General features: G+C 55.3%; 1 protein-coding gene across 3 annotated transcripts in view; it reads right to left on the bottom strand.

The window, feature by feature from the left end:
* Positions 1-7,487: 7,487 nt before the first annotated feature.
* TAOK2 (TAO kinase 2) overlaps positions 7,488-15,809 on the bottom strand; it is a 36,021-nt gene continuing 27,699 nt past the window's right edge. For 2 of the 3 annotated variants that reach the window (XM_073648785.1, XM_073648786.1), the window contains exons 16-17: positions 15,031-15,234; positions 12,970-14,957 (exon numbers count right to left, since the gene is read on the bottom strand). In XM_073648785.1, the coding sequence (XP_073504886.1) occupies positions 13,611-14,957; positions 15,031-15,234 (1,551 nt within the window). In that variant the 3' untranslated portion in view covers positions 12,970-13,610. Of the gene's footprint in view, positions 8,516-10,845; positions 11,029-11,209; positions 11,423-12,969; positions 14,958-15,030; positions 15,235-15,809 lie in introns of those variants that run through there. The other variant, XM_073648787.1, reaches the window with a different exon arrangement.

Here is a 15,809-nt window from a genome sequence, read left to right on the forward strand (position 1 = left end):
TCTGTATACAGGGAGGTCCCTCAAGTGATGGCTGCAGACAGAATCTTATCATGTATCTCTGTATACAGGGAGCTCCTCCTAGTGGTGGTTGCAGACAGAATCTTAACCTGTATCTCTGTAAACAGGGAGCTTCCCCTAGTGGTGGCTGCAGACAGAATCTTATCCTGTATCTTTGTATACAGTGAGCTTCCACTAGTGGTGGTTGCAGACAGAATCTTATCATGTATTTCTGTATACAGGGACCTTCCATTAATGGTGGTTGCAGACAGAATCTTATCATGTATCTCTGTGTACAGGGAGCTCCCCCTATTGGTGGCTGTAGACAGGATCTTATCATGTTTCTCTGTATACAGGTAGCTCCCCCTAGTGGTGGCTGCAGACAGAATCCTATCATGTATCTCTGTATACAGGGAGCTTCCACTAGTGGTGGTTTCTGACAGGATCTTATCATGTATCTCTGTATACAGGGAGCTCCCCCTAGTGGTGGCTGCAGACAGGATCTTATCATGTATCTCTGTATACAGGGAGCTCCTCCTAGTGGTGGCTGTAGACAGAATCTTATCATGTATCTCTGTATACAGGGAGCTCCTCCTAGTGGTGGCTGCAGACAGAATCCTATCATATATCTCTGTATACAGGGAGCTCCTCCTAGTGGTGGCTGCAGACAGAATCGTATCCTGTATCTCTGTATACAGGGAGCTCCCCCTAGTGGTGGCTGTAAACAGGATCTTATGTATCTCTGTATACAGGGAGCTCCCCCTAGTAGTGACTGCAGACAGAACGTTATCATGTATCTCTGTATACAGGGAGCTCCTCCTAGTGGTGGCTGCAGACAGAATATTATCATGTATCTATGTATACAGGGAGCTCCCCCTAGTGGTGGCTGCGGACAGAATCTTATCATGTATCTCTGTATACAGGGAGCTCCCCCTAGAGGTTCCTGCTGACAGAATCTTATCATATATCTCTGTATACAGGGAGCTCCCCCTATTGGTGGCTGCAGACAGGATCTTATCATGTATCTATGTGTACAGGGAGCTCCCCCTCGTAGTGGCTGCAGACAGGATCTTATCATGTATCTCTGTATACAGGGAGCTCCCCCTAGTGGTGGCTGCAGACCGAATCTTATAATGTATCTGTTTACAGGGAGCTCCCCCTAGTGGTGGCTGCCAACAGGATCTTATCATGTATCTCTGTATACAGGGAGCTCCCCCTAGTGGTGGCTGCAGACAGAATCTTATCATGTATCTCTGTATACAGGGAGCTCCCCCTAGTGGTGGCTGCAGACAGGATCTTATCATGTATCTCTGTATACAGGGAGCTCCCCCTAGTGGTGGCTGCAGACAGACTCTTATCATGTATCTCTGTATACAGGGAGCTCCCCCTAGTGGTGGCTGCAGACAGGATTTTATCATGTATCTCTGTATACAGGGAGCTCCCCCTAGTGGTGGCTGCAGACAGAATCTTATCGTGTATCTCTGTATACAGGGAGCTCCCCCTAGTGGTGGCTGCAGACAGGATCTTATCATGTATCTCTGTATACAGGGAGCTCCCCCTAGTGGTGACTGAAGACAGGATCTTATCATGTATCTCTGTATACAGGGAGCTACCCCTAGTGGTGGCTGCAGACTGGATGTTATCATTTATCTCTGTATACAGGGAGCTCCTCCTAGTGGTGGCTGCAGACAGGATCTTATCATGTATCTCTGTATACAGGGAGCTCCCCCTAGTGGTGGCTGCAGTTAGGATCTTATCATGTATCTCTGTATACAGGGAGCTCCTCCTAGTGGTGGCTGTAGACAGGATCTTATCATGTATCTCTGTATACAGGGAGCTCCCCCTAGTGGTGGCTGTAGACACGATCTTATCATGTATCTCTGTATACAGGGAGCTCCTCCTAGTGGTGGCTGTAGACAGGATCTTATCTTGTATCTGTGTATACAGGGAGCTCCCCCTAGTGGTGGCTGCAGACCGAATCTTATCATGTATCTGTTTACAGGGAGCTCCCCCTAGTGGTGGCTGCCAACAGGATCTTATCATGTATCTCTGTATACAGGGAGCTCCCCCTAGTGGTGACTGCAGACAGAATCTTATCGTGTCTCTCTGTATACAGGGAGCTCCCCCTACTGAAGGGTGCAGACAGGATTTTATCGTGTATCTCTGTATACAGTGAGTTCCCCCTAGTGGTGGCTGCAGACAGAATCTTATCGTGTATCTCTGTATACAGGGAGCTCCCCCTACTGGTGGCTGCAGACAGAATCTTATCATGCATCTCTGTATACAGGGAGCTCCCCCTAGTGGTGGCTGCAGATAGGATCTTATCATGTATCTCTGTATACAGGGAGCTCCCCCTAGTGGTGGCTTCAGACAGTATCTTATCATGTATCTCTGTATACAGGGAGCTCCCCCTAGTGGTGGCTGCAGACAGGATCTTATATCTCTGTGTACAGGGAGCTCCCCCTAGTGGTGGCTGCAGACTGGATCTTATCATGTATCTCTGTATACAGGGAGCTCCCCCTAGTGGTGGCTGTAGACACGATCTTATCATGTATCTCTGTATACAGGGAGCTCCTCCTAGTGGTGGCTGTAGACAGGATCTTATCATGTATCTCTGTATACAGGGAGCTCCCCCTAGTGGTGGCTGCAGACCGAATCTTATCATGTATCTGTTTACAGGGAGCTCCCCCTAGTGGTGGCTGCCAACAGGATCTTATCATGTATCTCTGTATACAGGGAGCTCCCCCTAGTGGTGACTGCAGACAGAATCTTATCGTGTCTCTCTGTATACAGGGAGCTCCCCCTACTGAAGGGTGCAGACAGGATTTTATCGTGTATCTCTGTATACAGTGAGCTCCCCCTAGTGGTGGCTGCAGACAGAATCTTATCGTGTATCTCTGTATACAGGGAGCTCCCCCTAGTAGTGGCTGCAGACAGTATCTTATCATGTATCTCTGTATACAGGGAGCTCCCCCTAGTGGTGGCTGCAGACAGGATCTTATCATTTATCTCTGTATACAGGGAGCTCCCCCTAGTGGTGGTTGCAGACAGAATCCTATGTCTCTCTGTATACAGGGAGCTCCCCCTAGTAGTGGCTGCAGACAGAATCTTATCGTGTATCTCTGTATACAGGGAGCTCCCCCTAGTGGTGGCTGCAGACAGGATCTTATCATTTATCTCTGTATACAGGGAGCTCCCCCTAGTGGTGGCTGCAGACAGAATCTTATCATGTATCTCTGTATACAGGGAGCTCCCCCTAGTGGTGGCTGCAGACAGAATCTTATCGTGTATCTCTGTATACAGGGAGCTCCCCCTAGTGGTGGCTGCAGACAGGATCTTATCATGTATCTCTGTATACAGGGAGCTCCACCTAGTGGTGACTGCAGACAGGATCTTATCATGTATCTCTGTATACAGGGAGCTACCCCTAGTGGTGGCTGCAGACTGGATGTTATCATTTATCTCTGTATACAGGGAGCTCCTCCTAGTGGTGGCTGCAGACAGGATCTTATCATGTATCTCTGTATACAGGGAGCTCCCCCTAGTGGTGGCTGCAGATAGGATCTTATCATGTATCTCTGTATACAGGGAGCTCCCCCTAGTGGTGGCTGTAGACAGGATCTTATCATGTATCTCTGTATACAGGGAGCTCCCCCTAGTGGTGGCTGTAGACAGGATCTTATCATGTATCTCTGTATACAGGGAGCTCCCCCTAGTGGTGGCTGTAGACACGATCTTATCATGTATCTCTGTATACAGGGAGCTCCTCCTAGTGGTGGCTGTAGACAGGATCTTATCATGTATCTCTGTATACAGGGAGCTCCCCCTAGTGGTGGCTGCAGACCGAATCTTATCATGTATCTGTTTACAGGGAGCTCCCCCTAGTGGTGGCTGCCAACAGGATCTTATCATGTATCTCTGTATACAGGGAGCTCCCCCTAGTGGTGACTGCAGACAGAATCTTATCGTGTCTCTCTGTATACAGGGAGCTCCCCCTACTGAAGGGTGCAGACAGGATTTTATCGTGTATCTCTGTATACAGTGAGTTCCCCCTAGTGGTGGCTGCAGACAGAATCTTATTGTGTATCTCTGTATACAGGGAGCTCCCCCTACTGGTGGCTGTAAACAGGATCTTATCATGTATCTCTGTATACAGGGAGCTCCTCCTAGTGGTGGCTGTAGACACGATCTTATCATGTATCTCTGTATACAGGGAGCTCCTCCTAGTGGTGGCTGTAGACAGGATCTTATCATGTATCTCTGTATACAGGGAGCTCCCCCTAGTGGTGGCTGCAGACCGAATCTTATCATGTATCTGTTTACAGGGAGCTCCCCCTAGTGGTGGCTGCCAACAGGATCTTATCATGTATCTCTGTATACAGGGAGCTCCCCCTAGTGGTGACTGCAGACAGAATCTTATCGTGTCTCTCTGTATACAGGGAGCTCCCCCTACTGAAGGGTGCAGACAGGATTTTATCGTGTATCTCTGTATACAGTGAGTTCCCCCTAGTGGTGGCTGCAGACAGAATCTTATCGTGTATCTCTGTATACAGGGAGCTCCCCCTACTGGTGGCTGCAGACAGAATCTTATCATGCATCTCTGTATACAGGGAGCTCCCCCTAGTGGTGGCTGCAGATAGGATCTTATCATGTATCTCTGTATACAGGGAGCTCCCCCTAGTGGTGGCTTCAGACAGTATCTTATCATGTATCTCTGTATACAGGGAGCTCCCCCTAGTGGTGGCTGCAGATAGGATCTTATCATGTATCTCTGTATACAGGGAGCTCCCCCTAGTGGTGGCTTCAGACAGTATCTTATCATGTATCTCTGTATACAGGGAGCTCCCCCTAGTGGTGGCTGCAGACAGGATCTTATATCTCTGTGTACAGGGAGCTCCCCCTAGTGGTGGCTGCAGACTGGATCTCATCATGTATCTCTGTATACAGGGAGCTCCCCCTAGTGGTGGCTGTAGACACGATCTTATCATGTATCTCTGTATACAGGGAGCTCCTCCTAGTGGTGGCTGTAGACAGGATCTTATCATGTATCTCTGTATACAGGGAGCTCCCCCTAGTGGTGGCTGCAGACCGAATCTTATCATGTATCTGTTTACAGGGAGCTCCCCCTAGTGGTGGCTGCCAACAGGATCTTATCATGTATCTCTGTATACAGGGAGCTCCCCCTAGTGGTGACTGCAGACAGAATCTTATCGTGTCTCTCTGTATACAGGGACCTCCCCCTACTGAAGGGTGCAGACAGGATTTTATCGTGTATCTCTGTATACAGTGAGCTCCCCCTAGTGGTGGCTGCAGACAGAATCTTATCATGTATCTCTGTATACAGGGAGCTCCCCCTAGTGGTGGCTGTAGACACGATCTTATCATGTATCTCTGTATACAGGGAGCTCCTCCTAGTGGTGGCTGTAGACAGGATCTTATCATGTATCTCTGTATACAGGGAGCTCCCCCTAGTGGTGGCTGCAGACCGAATCTTATCATGTATCTGTTTACAGGGAGCTCCCCCTAGTGGTGGCTGCCAACAGGATCTTATCATGTATCTCTGTATACAGGGAGCTCCCCCTAGTGGTGACTGCAGACAGAATCTTATCGTGTCTCTCTGTATACAGGGAGCTCCCCCTACTGAAGGGTGCAGACAGGATTTTATCGTGTATCTCTGTATACAGTGAGTTCCCCCTAGTGGTGGCTGCAGACAGAATCTTATCGTGTATCTCTGTATACAGGGAGCTCCCCCTACTGGTGGCTGCAGACAGAATCTTATCATGCATCTCTGTATACAGGGAGCTCCCCCTAGTGGTGGCTGCAGATAGGATCTTATCATGTATCTCTGTATACAGGGAGCTCCCCCTAGTGGTGGCTTCAGACAGTATCTTATCATGTATCTCTGTATACAGGGAGCTCCCCCTAGTGGTGGCTGCAGATAGGATCTTATCATGTATCTCTGTATACAGGGAGCTCCCCCTAGTGGTGGCTTCAGACAGTATCTTATCATGTATCTCTGTATACAGGGAGCTCCCCCTAGTGGTGGCTGCAGACAGGATCTTATATCTCTGTGTACAGGGAGCTCCCCCTAGTGGTGGCTGCAGACTGGATCTCATCATGTATCTCTGTATACAGGGAGCTCCCCCTAGTGGTGGCTGTAGACACGATCTTATCATGTATCTCTGTATACAGGGAGCTCCTCCTAGTGGTGGCTGTAGACAGGATCTTATCATGTATCTCTGTATACAGGGAGCTCCCCCTAGTGGTGGCTGCAGACCGAATCTTATCATGTATCTGTTTACAGGGAGCTCCCCCTAGTGGTGGCTGCCAACAGGATCTTATCATGTATCTCTGTATACAGGGAGCTCCCCCTAGTGGTGACTGCAGACAGAATCTTATCGTGTCTCTCTGTATACAGGGAGCTCCCCCTAGTGGTGGCTGCAGACAGGATTTTATCGTGTATCTCTGTATACAGTGAGCTCCCCCTAGTGGTGGCTGCAGACAGAATCTTATCGTGTATCTCTGTATACAGGGAGCTCCCCCTAGTGGTGGCTGCAGACAGGATCATATCATTTATCTCTGTATACAGGGAGCTCCCCCTAGTAGTGGTTGCAGACAGAATCCTATGTCTCTCTGTATACAGGGAGCTCCCCCTAGTGGTGGCTGCAGACAGAATCTTATCGTGTATCTCTGTATACAGGGAGCTCCCCCTAGTGGTGGCTGCAGACAGGATCTTATCATATATCTCTGTATACAGGGAGCTCCCCCTAGTGGTGGCTGCAGACAGGATCTTATCATTTATCTCTGTATACAGGGAGCTCCCCCTAGTGGTGGTTGCAGACAGAATCCTATGTCTCTCTGTATACAGGGAGCTCCCCCTAGTGGTGGCTGCAGACAGAATCTTATCGTGTATCTCTGTATACAGGGAGCTCCCCCTAGTGGTGGCTGCAGACAGGATCTTATCATTTATCTCTGTATACAGGGAGCTCCCCCTAGTGGTGGCTGCAGACAGAATCTTATCATGTATCTCTGTATACAGGGAGCTCCCCCTAGTGGTGGCTGCAGACAGAATCTTATGTATCTCTGTATACAGGGCGCTCCCTCTAGTGGTGGCTGCAGACAGGATTTTATCATATATCTCTGTATACAGGGAGCTCCCCCTAGTGGTGACTGCAGTTTTGCCCATACTCCCTTTTCCGGGTGTTACGTTTTCGGCTTCCCCTCCTCCACACGACACGGACACCAGTTTCCATTCCAGTTTAATACTTTAATATCCAACATATTTCATGTAATGTAAAGTCTCTGCAGTTTCCTGAAATGCCCGCCGCGCTCCGCAGGCCGATCCTGCTTCATTCTCACCTCCCAAATAAAATAAATGGAAAAAAAAAAAAAAAAAAATTACAGAAACTGGAGGCCTCGAGGCCTTAGATGCCCCGGAGGGATATTGAGGAGTTTTTTTATTTATTTAATACATTCCTTAATAGCTTGTCTTTTTTTTTTTTTTTTTTTTTTAATAAGTTTTTTTTTTTACATTTTTTTTTCTATTAAAAAAAAAATAATAATAATAATAATAATTTGCAGGCATCCGATCTCTCGCACGCTCACGGTACACACAGACGCACAACCGCCCGTCAGGACACCCAGTGACAACATCAGCAAAATGATACAGCGACCGAACAGATAATAAAAGGACTAAAAAATCATAATCATCGTCCACCCGGTAAAGTGCTAGAAAAACAAGCAGTGATTGATCTTCTACCACAGACGGGGGTGAGATACGGGGGCAGCGAGAAAAGAGGAACCAATAATTAGGGCAGTGGGGCTGGGGGGGCTATGTACATGGGGAAGGGGCCGTCTGATAGCACAGGAACCGAAGCCAAAAAGAAAGAAAGCGGGCGAGAGCCGCCATATTGTCATCATCACAGGTAGGTGGAAGGGGCTCCTGCCGTCAGCGAGGGGTTTACGGAGGGCGCTGGGCTCAGGAGTACGACAGGTGGGAACCATTGGAGAGCTGAGAGGTGACACTGGTGCTGCGGCTCAGCCCGGCCTCTGACGGGCCTCCAGGGGCACCTCTCCGCAGAGGCTGGGGGCTGTTACGCAGTAGGAGGAGGCCGGCACGGCCGCTGGAGGAGGACGACGGTGAGGCAGAGGAAGAAGAGGAGGAGGAGGAGGAAGAAGGCATGACGGACGAAGAGGAGCCCGGAGGGTGCAGACCCCACGAAGAAGAGGGAGGGGCGAGTAGGGTCGGCTGGCGCCACAGCTGCGGTGCTCCGGTATTCTGCACGCCATGACTCCAGTGCGAACCGCTGCGAGGAACCGGGCGGGAGGGCCAGCCGGGCGGGGGGGCCGGGTAGCCCTGATTAAACGCCTCCGCGGGGATCCCAGTCAGCGCCATGTTGCTGAATCCTAGACGCATGCTCTCCGAGTCGAAGGCTTCGATCTCCCGGGCCTGACGTTCCAGGAGGCTGCGGATCCGCTCCGAGCGTTCACTCTGCAGAGCCAGCATCTCCTCCTCTATCTGCGGGGACAGAGACCACGTCAGAGACCATCCCCCGACTGACGCCGCAGGGCGACCCGGGCCCCCATAATAACATACCACAGAGCCTCCCCGCAACATAGTACAGGGCAGCCCATCCTGCCCGACTGACACTGCAGAGTCTCCCCCCGCCCCCACGGAGCGGCCCACCTGACACCATAGAGACGGCAATCTACCCCCTCCCCGACTGACACCACAGAGTCTCCCCCCGCCCCCACGGAGCGGCCCACCTGACACCATAGAGACGGCAATCTACCCCCTCCCCGACTGACACCGCAGAGTCTCCCCCCGCCCCCACGGAGCGGCCCACCTGACACCATAGAGACTGCAATCTACCCCCTCCCCGACTGACACCGCAGAGTCTCCCCCCGCCCCCACGGAGCGGCCCACCTGACACCATAGAGACTGCAATCTACCCCCTCCCCGACTGACACCGGAGAGTCTCCCCCCGCCCCCACGGAGCGGCCCACCTGACACCATAGAGACGGCAATCTACCCCCTCCCCGACTGACACCGCAGAGTCTCCCCCCGCCCCCACGGAGCGGCCCACCTGACACAATAGAGACTGCAATCTACCCCCTCCCCGACTGACACCGGAGAGTCTCCCCCCGCCCCCACGGAGCGGCCCACCTGACACCATAGAGACTGCAATCTACCCCCTCCCCGAGTGACACCGGAGAGTCTCCCCCCGCCCCCACGGAGCGGCCCACCTGACACCATAGAGACTGCAATCTACCCCCTCCCCGACTGACACCGGAGAGTCTCCCCCCGCCCCCACGGAGCGGCCCACCTGACACCATAGAGACTGCAATCTACCCCCTCCCCGACTGACACCGCAGAGTCTACCCCCGCCCCCACGGAGCGGCCCACCTGACACCATAGAGACTGCAATCTACCCCCTCCCCGACTGACACCGCAGAGTCTACCCCCGCCCCCATGGAGCGGCCCACCTGACACCGCAGAGTCTCCCCCCGCCCCCACGGAGCGGCCCACCTGACACCATAGAGACGGCAATCTACCCCCTCCCCGACTGACACCGCAGAGTCTACCCCCGCCCCCACGGAGCGGCCCACCTGACACCATAGAGACGGCAATCTACCCCCTCCCCGATTGACACCGGAGAGTCTCCCCCCGCCCCCACGGAGCGGCCCACCTGACACCATAGAGACGGCAATCTACCCCCTCCCCGACTGACACCGCAGAGTCTCCCCCCGCCCCCACGGAGCGGCCCACCTGACACCATAGAGACGGCAATCTACCCCCTCCCCGACTGACACCGCAGAGTCTCCCCCCGCCCCCACGGAGCTGCCCACCTGACACCATAGAGACTGCAATCTACCCCCTCCCCGACTGACACCGGAGAGTCTCCCCCCGCCCCCACGGAGCGGCCCACCTGACACCATAGAGACGGCAATCTACCCCCTCCCCGACTGACACCACAGAGTCTCCCCCCGCCCCCACGGAGCTGCCCACCTGACACCGTAGAGACGGCAATCTACCCCCTCCCCGACTGACACCACAGAGTCTCCCCCCGCCCCCACGGAGCGGCCCACCTGACACCATAGAGACTGCAATCTACCCCCTCCCCGACTGACACCGGAGAGTCTCCCCCCGCCCCCACGGAGCGGCCCACCTGACACCATAGAGACGGCAATCTACCCCCTCCCCGACTGACACCGCAGAGTCTCCCCCCGCCCCCACGGAGCGGCCCACCTGACACCATAGAGACGGCAATCTACCCCCTCCCCGACTGACACCACAGAGTCTCCCCCCGCCCCCACGGAGCGGCCCACCTGACACCATAGAGACTGCAATCTACCCCCTCCCCGACTGACACCGGAGTCTCCCCCCGCCCCCACGGAGCGGCCCACCTGACACCATAGAGACTGCAATCTACCCCCTCCCCGACTGACACCGCAGAGTCTCCCCCCGCCCCCACGGAGCGGCCCACCTGACACCATAGAGACTGCAATCTACCCCCCTCCCCGACTGACACCGGAGTCTCCCCCCGCCCCCACGGAGCGGCCCACCTGACACCATAGAGACGGCAATCTACCCCCTCCCCGACTGACACCGGAGAGTCTCCCCCCGCCCCCACGGAGCGGCCCACCTGACACCATAGAGACGGCAATCTACCCCCTCCCCGACTGACACTGGAGAGCCGCCCGGGCCACTGAGCCACCACAGGACAGAGCAGCCCAGGCCCCCCATGTCTATTTCATGTGGAGGGATTAGCTGTAATATCCAGATGCCAGCGCCCCATATACCTCGGCCTCCTCCCCTCCGACCTCTACCCCCCCCGGCCTCCTCACCCTCTGCTCCAGCAGGGCCCGGCGGATGGAGACGCGCTGCTCCAGCTCCTTGATCTCGCGCTCGTGCTGCGCCTCGGTGTGGATCTTGATCTTGCTCTGGTAGGCGTTCAGCAGCTCCAGCTCTTTCTGCAGTTGGATCCGCAGCTCCTGATACTCCGACTCCTGGGTCTCATCCAGCCGGAGCTGCGGGTACAAGAGGGGGAAGACAAGGTGACGGAAGGAGCGGCAGCCCCGGGCCCCCCCCGGTCACTGCTCCGCCCCGGGCCCCCCCCGGTCACTGCTCCGCCCCGGGCCCCCCCCGGTCACTGCTCCGCCCCGGGCCCCACCCCTGCCATGCTGGGAGCTGTAGTGCGTTGGTACGTACGGCCTGGGTGGAGAGCATCTCGTTGATGCTGTGGTCGTACTGCTCCGCCAGGATGGCCAGCTTGCGGGTCTGCTCGTCCTTCAGCCTCTTCAGGATGCTCTTGTGCTCGCTCTTCGGGGTGGTCTCCAGCAGGTGGTTGCGCAGCGCCTTGTACTGCCGCGTCTGGATCTTGCAGGTGTCCTGGAACTGACGCTTGATCTGCAGCTCCTTGGACTAGAGATAGAAATGTATGGGGGGGGGGGAGCAGATGTGGGGGGACGGGCCCAATGCATGATGGGAGAGGAAAGGAGAGAATAGGGGTGAAGAGAAGACATTATCAATCCTTCCTGGGGGTCCACGCACTGCAGCTTAGTGCCCCCCATCCCACTGACCCCTGAGCACAAACATGTACAGACTACATCCCCCATAATGCAGTGCAGCAGGCTACGCCCTACACACAGATCCAGCAGGGGGCAGCAGAGGCCCCGGGGACAAAATCTCAGATGAATGGTTGCCTTTACTACTTATACTCCAGACACATCCAAAGCTGCAATCCCACTGTCTACAGTGGGAGATGGAGGGTTAATAGTCTCATCGTAAGGGGCTCATACTGTGATGAGCGGCAGTGACCATCGATGCCGAAGGAATTGTGAATGCAGCTCTGGATGTGAGGGGAGTAGAAGGATCGCAAATGCAGCTCCGGATGTGAGGGGAGCACTAGGACCGCAAATGCAGCTCCGGATGTGAGAGGAGTACTAAGACTATGAATGCAGCTCTGGATGTGAGGGGAGAACTAAGACTGAATGCAGCTCTGGATGTGAGGGGAGAACTAAGACTATGAATGCAGCTCTGGATGTGAGGGGAGAACTAAGACTATGAATGCAGCTCTGGATGTGAGAGGAGTACAAGGACCGCGAATGCAGCTCCGGATGTGAGAGGAGTACAAGGACCGCGAATGCAGCTCCGGATGTGAGAGGAGTACAAGGACCGCGAATGCAGCTCCGGATGTGATGGGAATTTGTGGACTGTGGATGCAGCTCTAGAGGTAACTGCAGCCTGGATTGTATCTTTAGAGTAACCACTGTGAGCGCAGCTCTGGATGAAGCATAAGGAATAGGTAAGAGGTGAACGAGGAGCCGTTCCTGCAGATTGTGTCCCCCCGCGCTTCTGCCGGCAGCCGTCACCCCCCCGGCGCAGCACCGCGTGGCGCCATTAGCCCCTTCACTGCCTGTCAGACACAGCCTTTCCCCCCAGGTTACCCCATCGCTCCTCACCCCGGACACCATGACAGATGGTTTACGATGAAAGAAATGACACAAACTGGATGATTTTCACTTCCGGTTTATTACAAACAAAACAACGAAAAATAAAACACAAAAAAAAAAAAGGAACAGAAATGAGGGATTTACACTGGAGGGGACGGGAACAAAAAATATGGAGGCAAAATAAAATATATATATATATAGTGGAATTAATAAATAGGTTTAACCCCTTGCTGCCTGCACTGGCCTCCTCTCACAGCAACACAGGGGTTAAAAGTTAAATATATATATATATATTTTGTGCTGATAAAAACAGAACGGTCAGCAGTTATTTTTTTTTACAATGTGGAAGGGGAGGAAATAAATAAAAAAAGATACAGAAATCATGATCAAATTAATAAAAAAAAAAAAAAGGGTAACGAGCACAAAAAGGGGGTTTTGTTTTGTTTTTTTCTTATCCTGAGTTTGGGGAAGGCTGGTCTCAGGCACAGAAAGGGCTGAAGGCTGGTCTCAGGCACAGAAAGGGCTAATAGGCTACCAAAAATGCACGAACCCACGGAAAGCCGAGCGACAAAATCCCTGAGATGCAATACACACAAGAGCCACAAGGTGTCACCTAAAGCATCAACTGCACAAAGCAAGGGTGTGCGATACACACAACAGCCACCAGATGTCAGCAGCGGCACACGGACGGCCCAGCACCACTACACGGGCCCTGCAGCTGCGCTCAGGTGGAACTACAAGTCCCAGCGGACAGCACAAGCTGGGATCTCAATGAAAATCAACAGCAGCAGCTTGTATCAGACACAGATGATTTACAAACTCGGCCTGGGGGTATAAGAAGGCACAGGACGTCCCCCTGAGTAGAGAAAAGCATTACAGTACTGATCGTAGGGACCGTTAACCTCTTCCCTGCCACAGAGACCAGCATGAGCCCTTGGAAAAAAAAATGTAAAGAAAAACAAAAATACAAAACAAAACAAGCCCCTTCATGCCGCCCCCTAGTGGTCTGATCCCGTCATGGAAATGGCGCCCGTTCTCGGCGCCGGGGTGCAGGTCACGTGACGATGACTAATAAAATAGTGCAAGACGCTTCCCGTCGGCCGTCGCGGGCGCCATCTCCACGCAGTAAGGCACCGCACAGTCGTGGCCCTCGGCTCTCAGCGCCACGGAATAGGGTTTGTTCGCTTGGCGGCATTGGCCCTTCCCGCCGCCCTTCCCATGAGGGGCCCCCGCTGCTCCCTGCGCTTCGCCGCCTGCCTCTGCTCCCGGCTCATCAGTCGGGGGATCCGGCTGGGGGTCTCCTCCCTCAGGAGTTTCAGTTTGGTCATGTAGAGGAGGGCGGCCGGGGGCAGGACGGTGCAGAGCCGGCGGACGGCCCGTGTCAGGCTGGAGTTCAGTGTCCTCGCTATGTGGGAGGGGGCCCCTGAGAGCCGCTGCCACCATGATGGCTTGCTGGTCCCGGCGGAGGAGCGGCTGACCGGCACAGGTATCCGGCTCCGGTAGCCGCCTTTATAGGTTTTGGGGAAGAGGTAGAAGAGCCCCCCCTCTCCGGCCGCCCCGCAGCGCTGGAGGACCCTGAACAGAGGCCTGGGCAGCCGCAGCAGCGCCCGGAGCCACAGTCTGCGAGATCTTTTCGGCCATCCTTTAAGCCACTGACCGGCCGGTCTGCCAAAGGAGCCGGCGGCCAGGAATATGGAGAGGAAGATCCCGGGGGACGTGAAGACCCCCACAGCGATGGCCAGGACTGGCACGTAATACAAGCGGAGTCTGTAACTCATTGCCAGCGCGGCCAGCGCCCCCCAGCTCTGCGCCAGCAGCAGGAAGGTGGCGGAGCTCAGCGGCAGCACCCAGCACAGCAGGATGTAGCCGCACAGCAGGCTGGCCCCCAGGGTCTCCAGGGCCACCAGCGCAGAGTCTAGGAGCGGGCCTGACCTCCAGAGGGTGAGGAGTGCCAGCAGCAGGGGCAGCAGGGACCAGGGGCAGAACGGTCGGGAGGCTGCCAGAAGAGTCAGTGCCCCGCAGATGGCGTGACTGGGGAGCGAGGAGGAGACCTGCGGGGGGGCCGCGCGCACAGGGACCTCCGGCTCCGGCAGCCACGCAGATGACAGCTCAAAGTACGGAGCGTCCGGGTCTGGGCAGCCATCGGCCTCGCTGCGCTCTGCAGCTCCCCCCACATCTACCGCGTCCTCCTCACCCTCCGAGCTGCAGAGGCTGAACGTGCCTCCCTCTACCCCCTCCTCGTCCTCCTCCTCCCCAGGCCTTACTTTCAGGCTCTTGGGCTGCTGCCGGACCTCGGCGGCGTGTTTCTGCCGTAGTTCCTGCTCCCGGCGCTTGTTGTACTCCAGCTGGTTGCCCAGCTCGGTCTGGTGCTGCAGGCGGATCAGCTCGCTGCGGGTGTGCTGCAGCATCTGCAGGTGGCGAAACTCCAGCTCCTGGGTGCACTCGTGCTGCCGCAGGAGCATGGCGCACTCCAGGTCCCGCTGCGTCTGCTTCTTGTTCAGCTCCTGGGAGAAGAGAGAAGGGGTTAATGTGTACGGCGGCACCGCGGGCCCCGACCCCGCATGGTCCGGCACTCACCTCCCGCAGAAGGTCCTGGTCCAGGTTGTGCCGCGCCAGGAGCATCTTGCGCTTGTACTGCCGACACTGCAGCTCAAAGTATTGTCGCTGCCGGCGTAACAGGTTGGCCTCCTCCTCCGCCTGGTAGTGCTGCATGCTCTCCTTCTGCCGCAGCAGCCACTCCTGCTTCTCCCGCTTTGGGGTGCTCTGGTTTTCCTGCAGCTCCTGCGACACCAACAAGATGAACATTACACCCCGGCCGCACCCCGAGGTCAGCGGCGAAACGTCAGGCGCTCACCGGGGTCTTACATCATACATTCATACCCAGCACCAGACGGGCCGGTAAGTGGAGGGTGACAGCAGCCATCATTACATGTTGCTACTCCCGCCTCGTCCCTCCTCACCCCCCATCCCGTGTGCCCCTCCCCCTCCTTACCCCATCCCGCCCCCTCTCCCCCTTTACCTCGTCCCCTCTCGCCCCGTCCCCTTTACCTCGTCCCCTCTCGCCCCGTCCCCTTTCCCTCGTCCCCTCTCGCCCCGTCCCCTTTCCCTCGTCCCCTCTCGCCCCGTCCCCTTTCCCTCGTCCCCTCTCGCCCCGTCCCCTTTCCCTCGTCCCCTCTCGCCCCGTCCCCTTTCCCTCGTCCCCTCTCGCCCCGTCCCCTTTCCCTCGTCCCCTCTCGCCCCGTCCCCTTTCCCTCGTCCCCTCTCGCCCCGTCCCCTTTCCCTCGTCCCCTCTCGCCCCGTCCCCTTTCCCTCGTCCCCTCTCGCCCCGTCCCCTTTCCCTCGTCCCCTCTCGCCCC

Source organism: Phyllobates terribilis, unplaced genomic scaffold, assembly GCF_046119375.1.
Source record: "Phyllobates terribilis strain yellow unplaced genomic scaffold, ASM4611937v1 Scaffold_9__5_contigs__length_417890890, whole genome shotgun sequence".
Lineage (NCBI taxonomy): Eukaryota > Metazoa > Chordata > Amphibia > Anura > Dendrobatidae > Phyllobates > Phyllobates terribilis.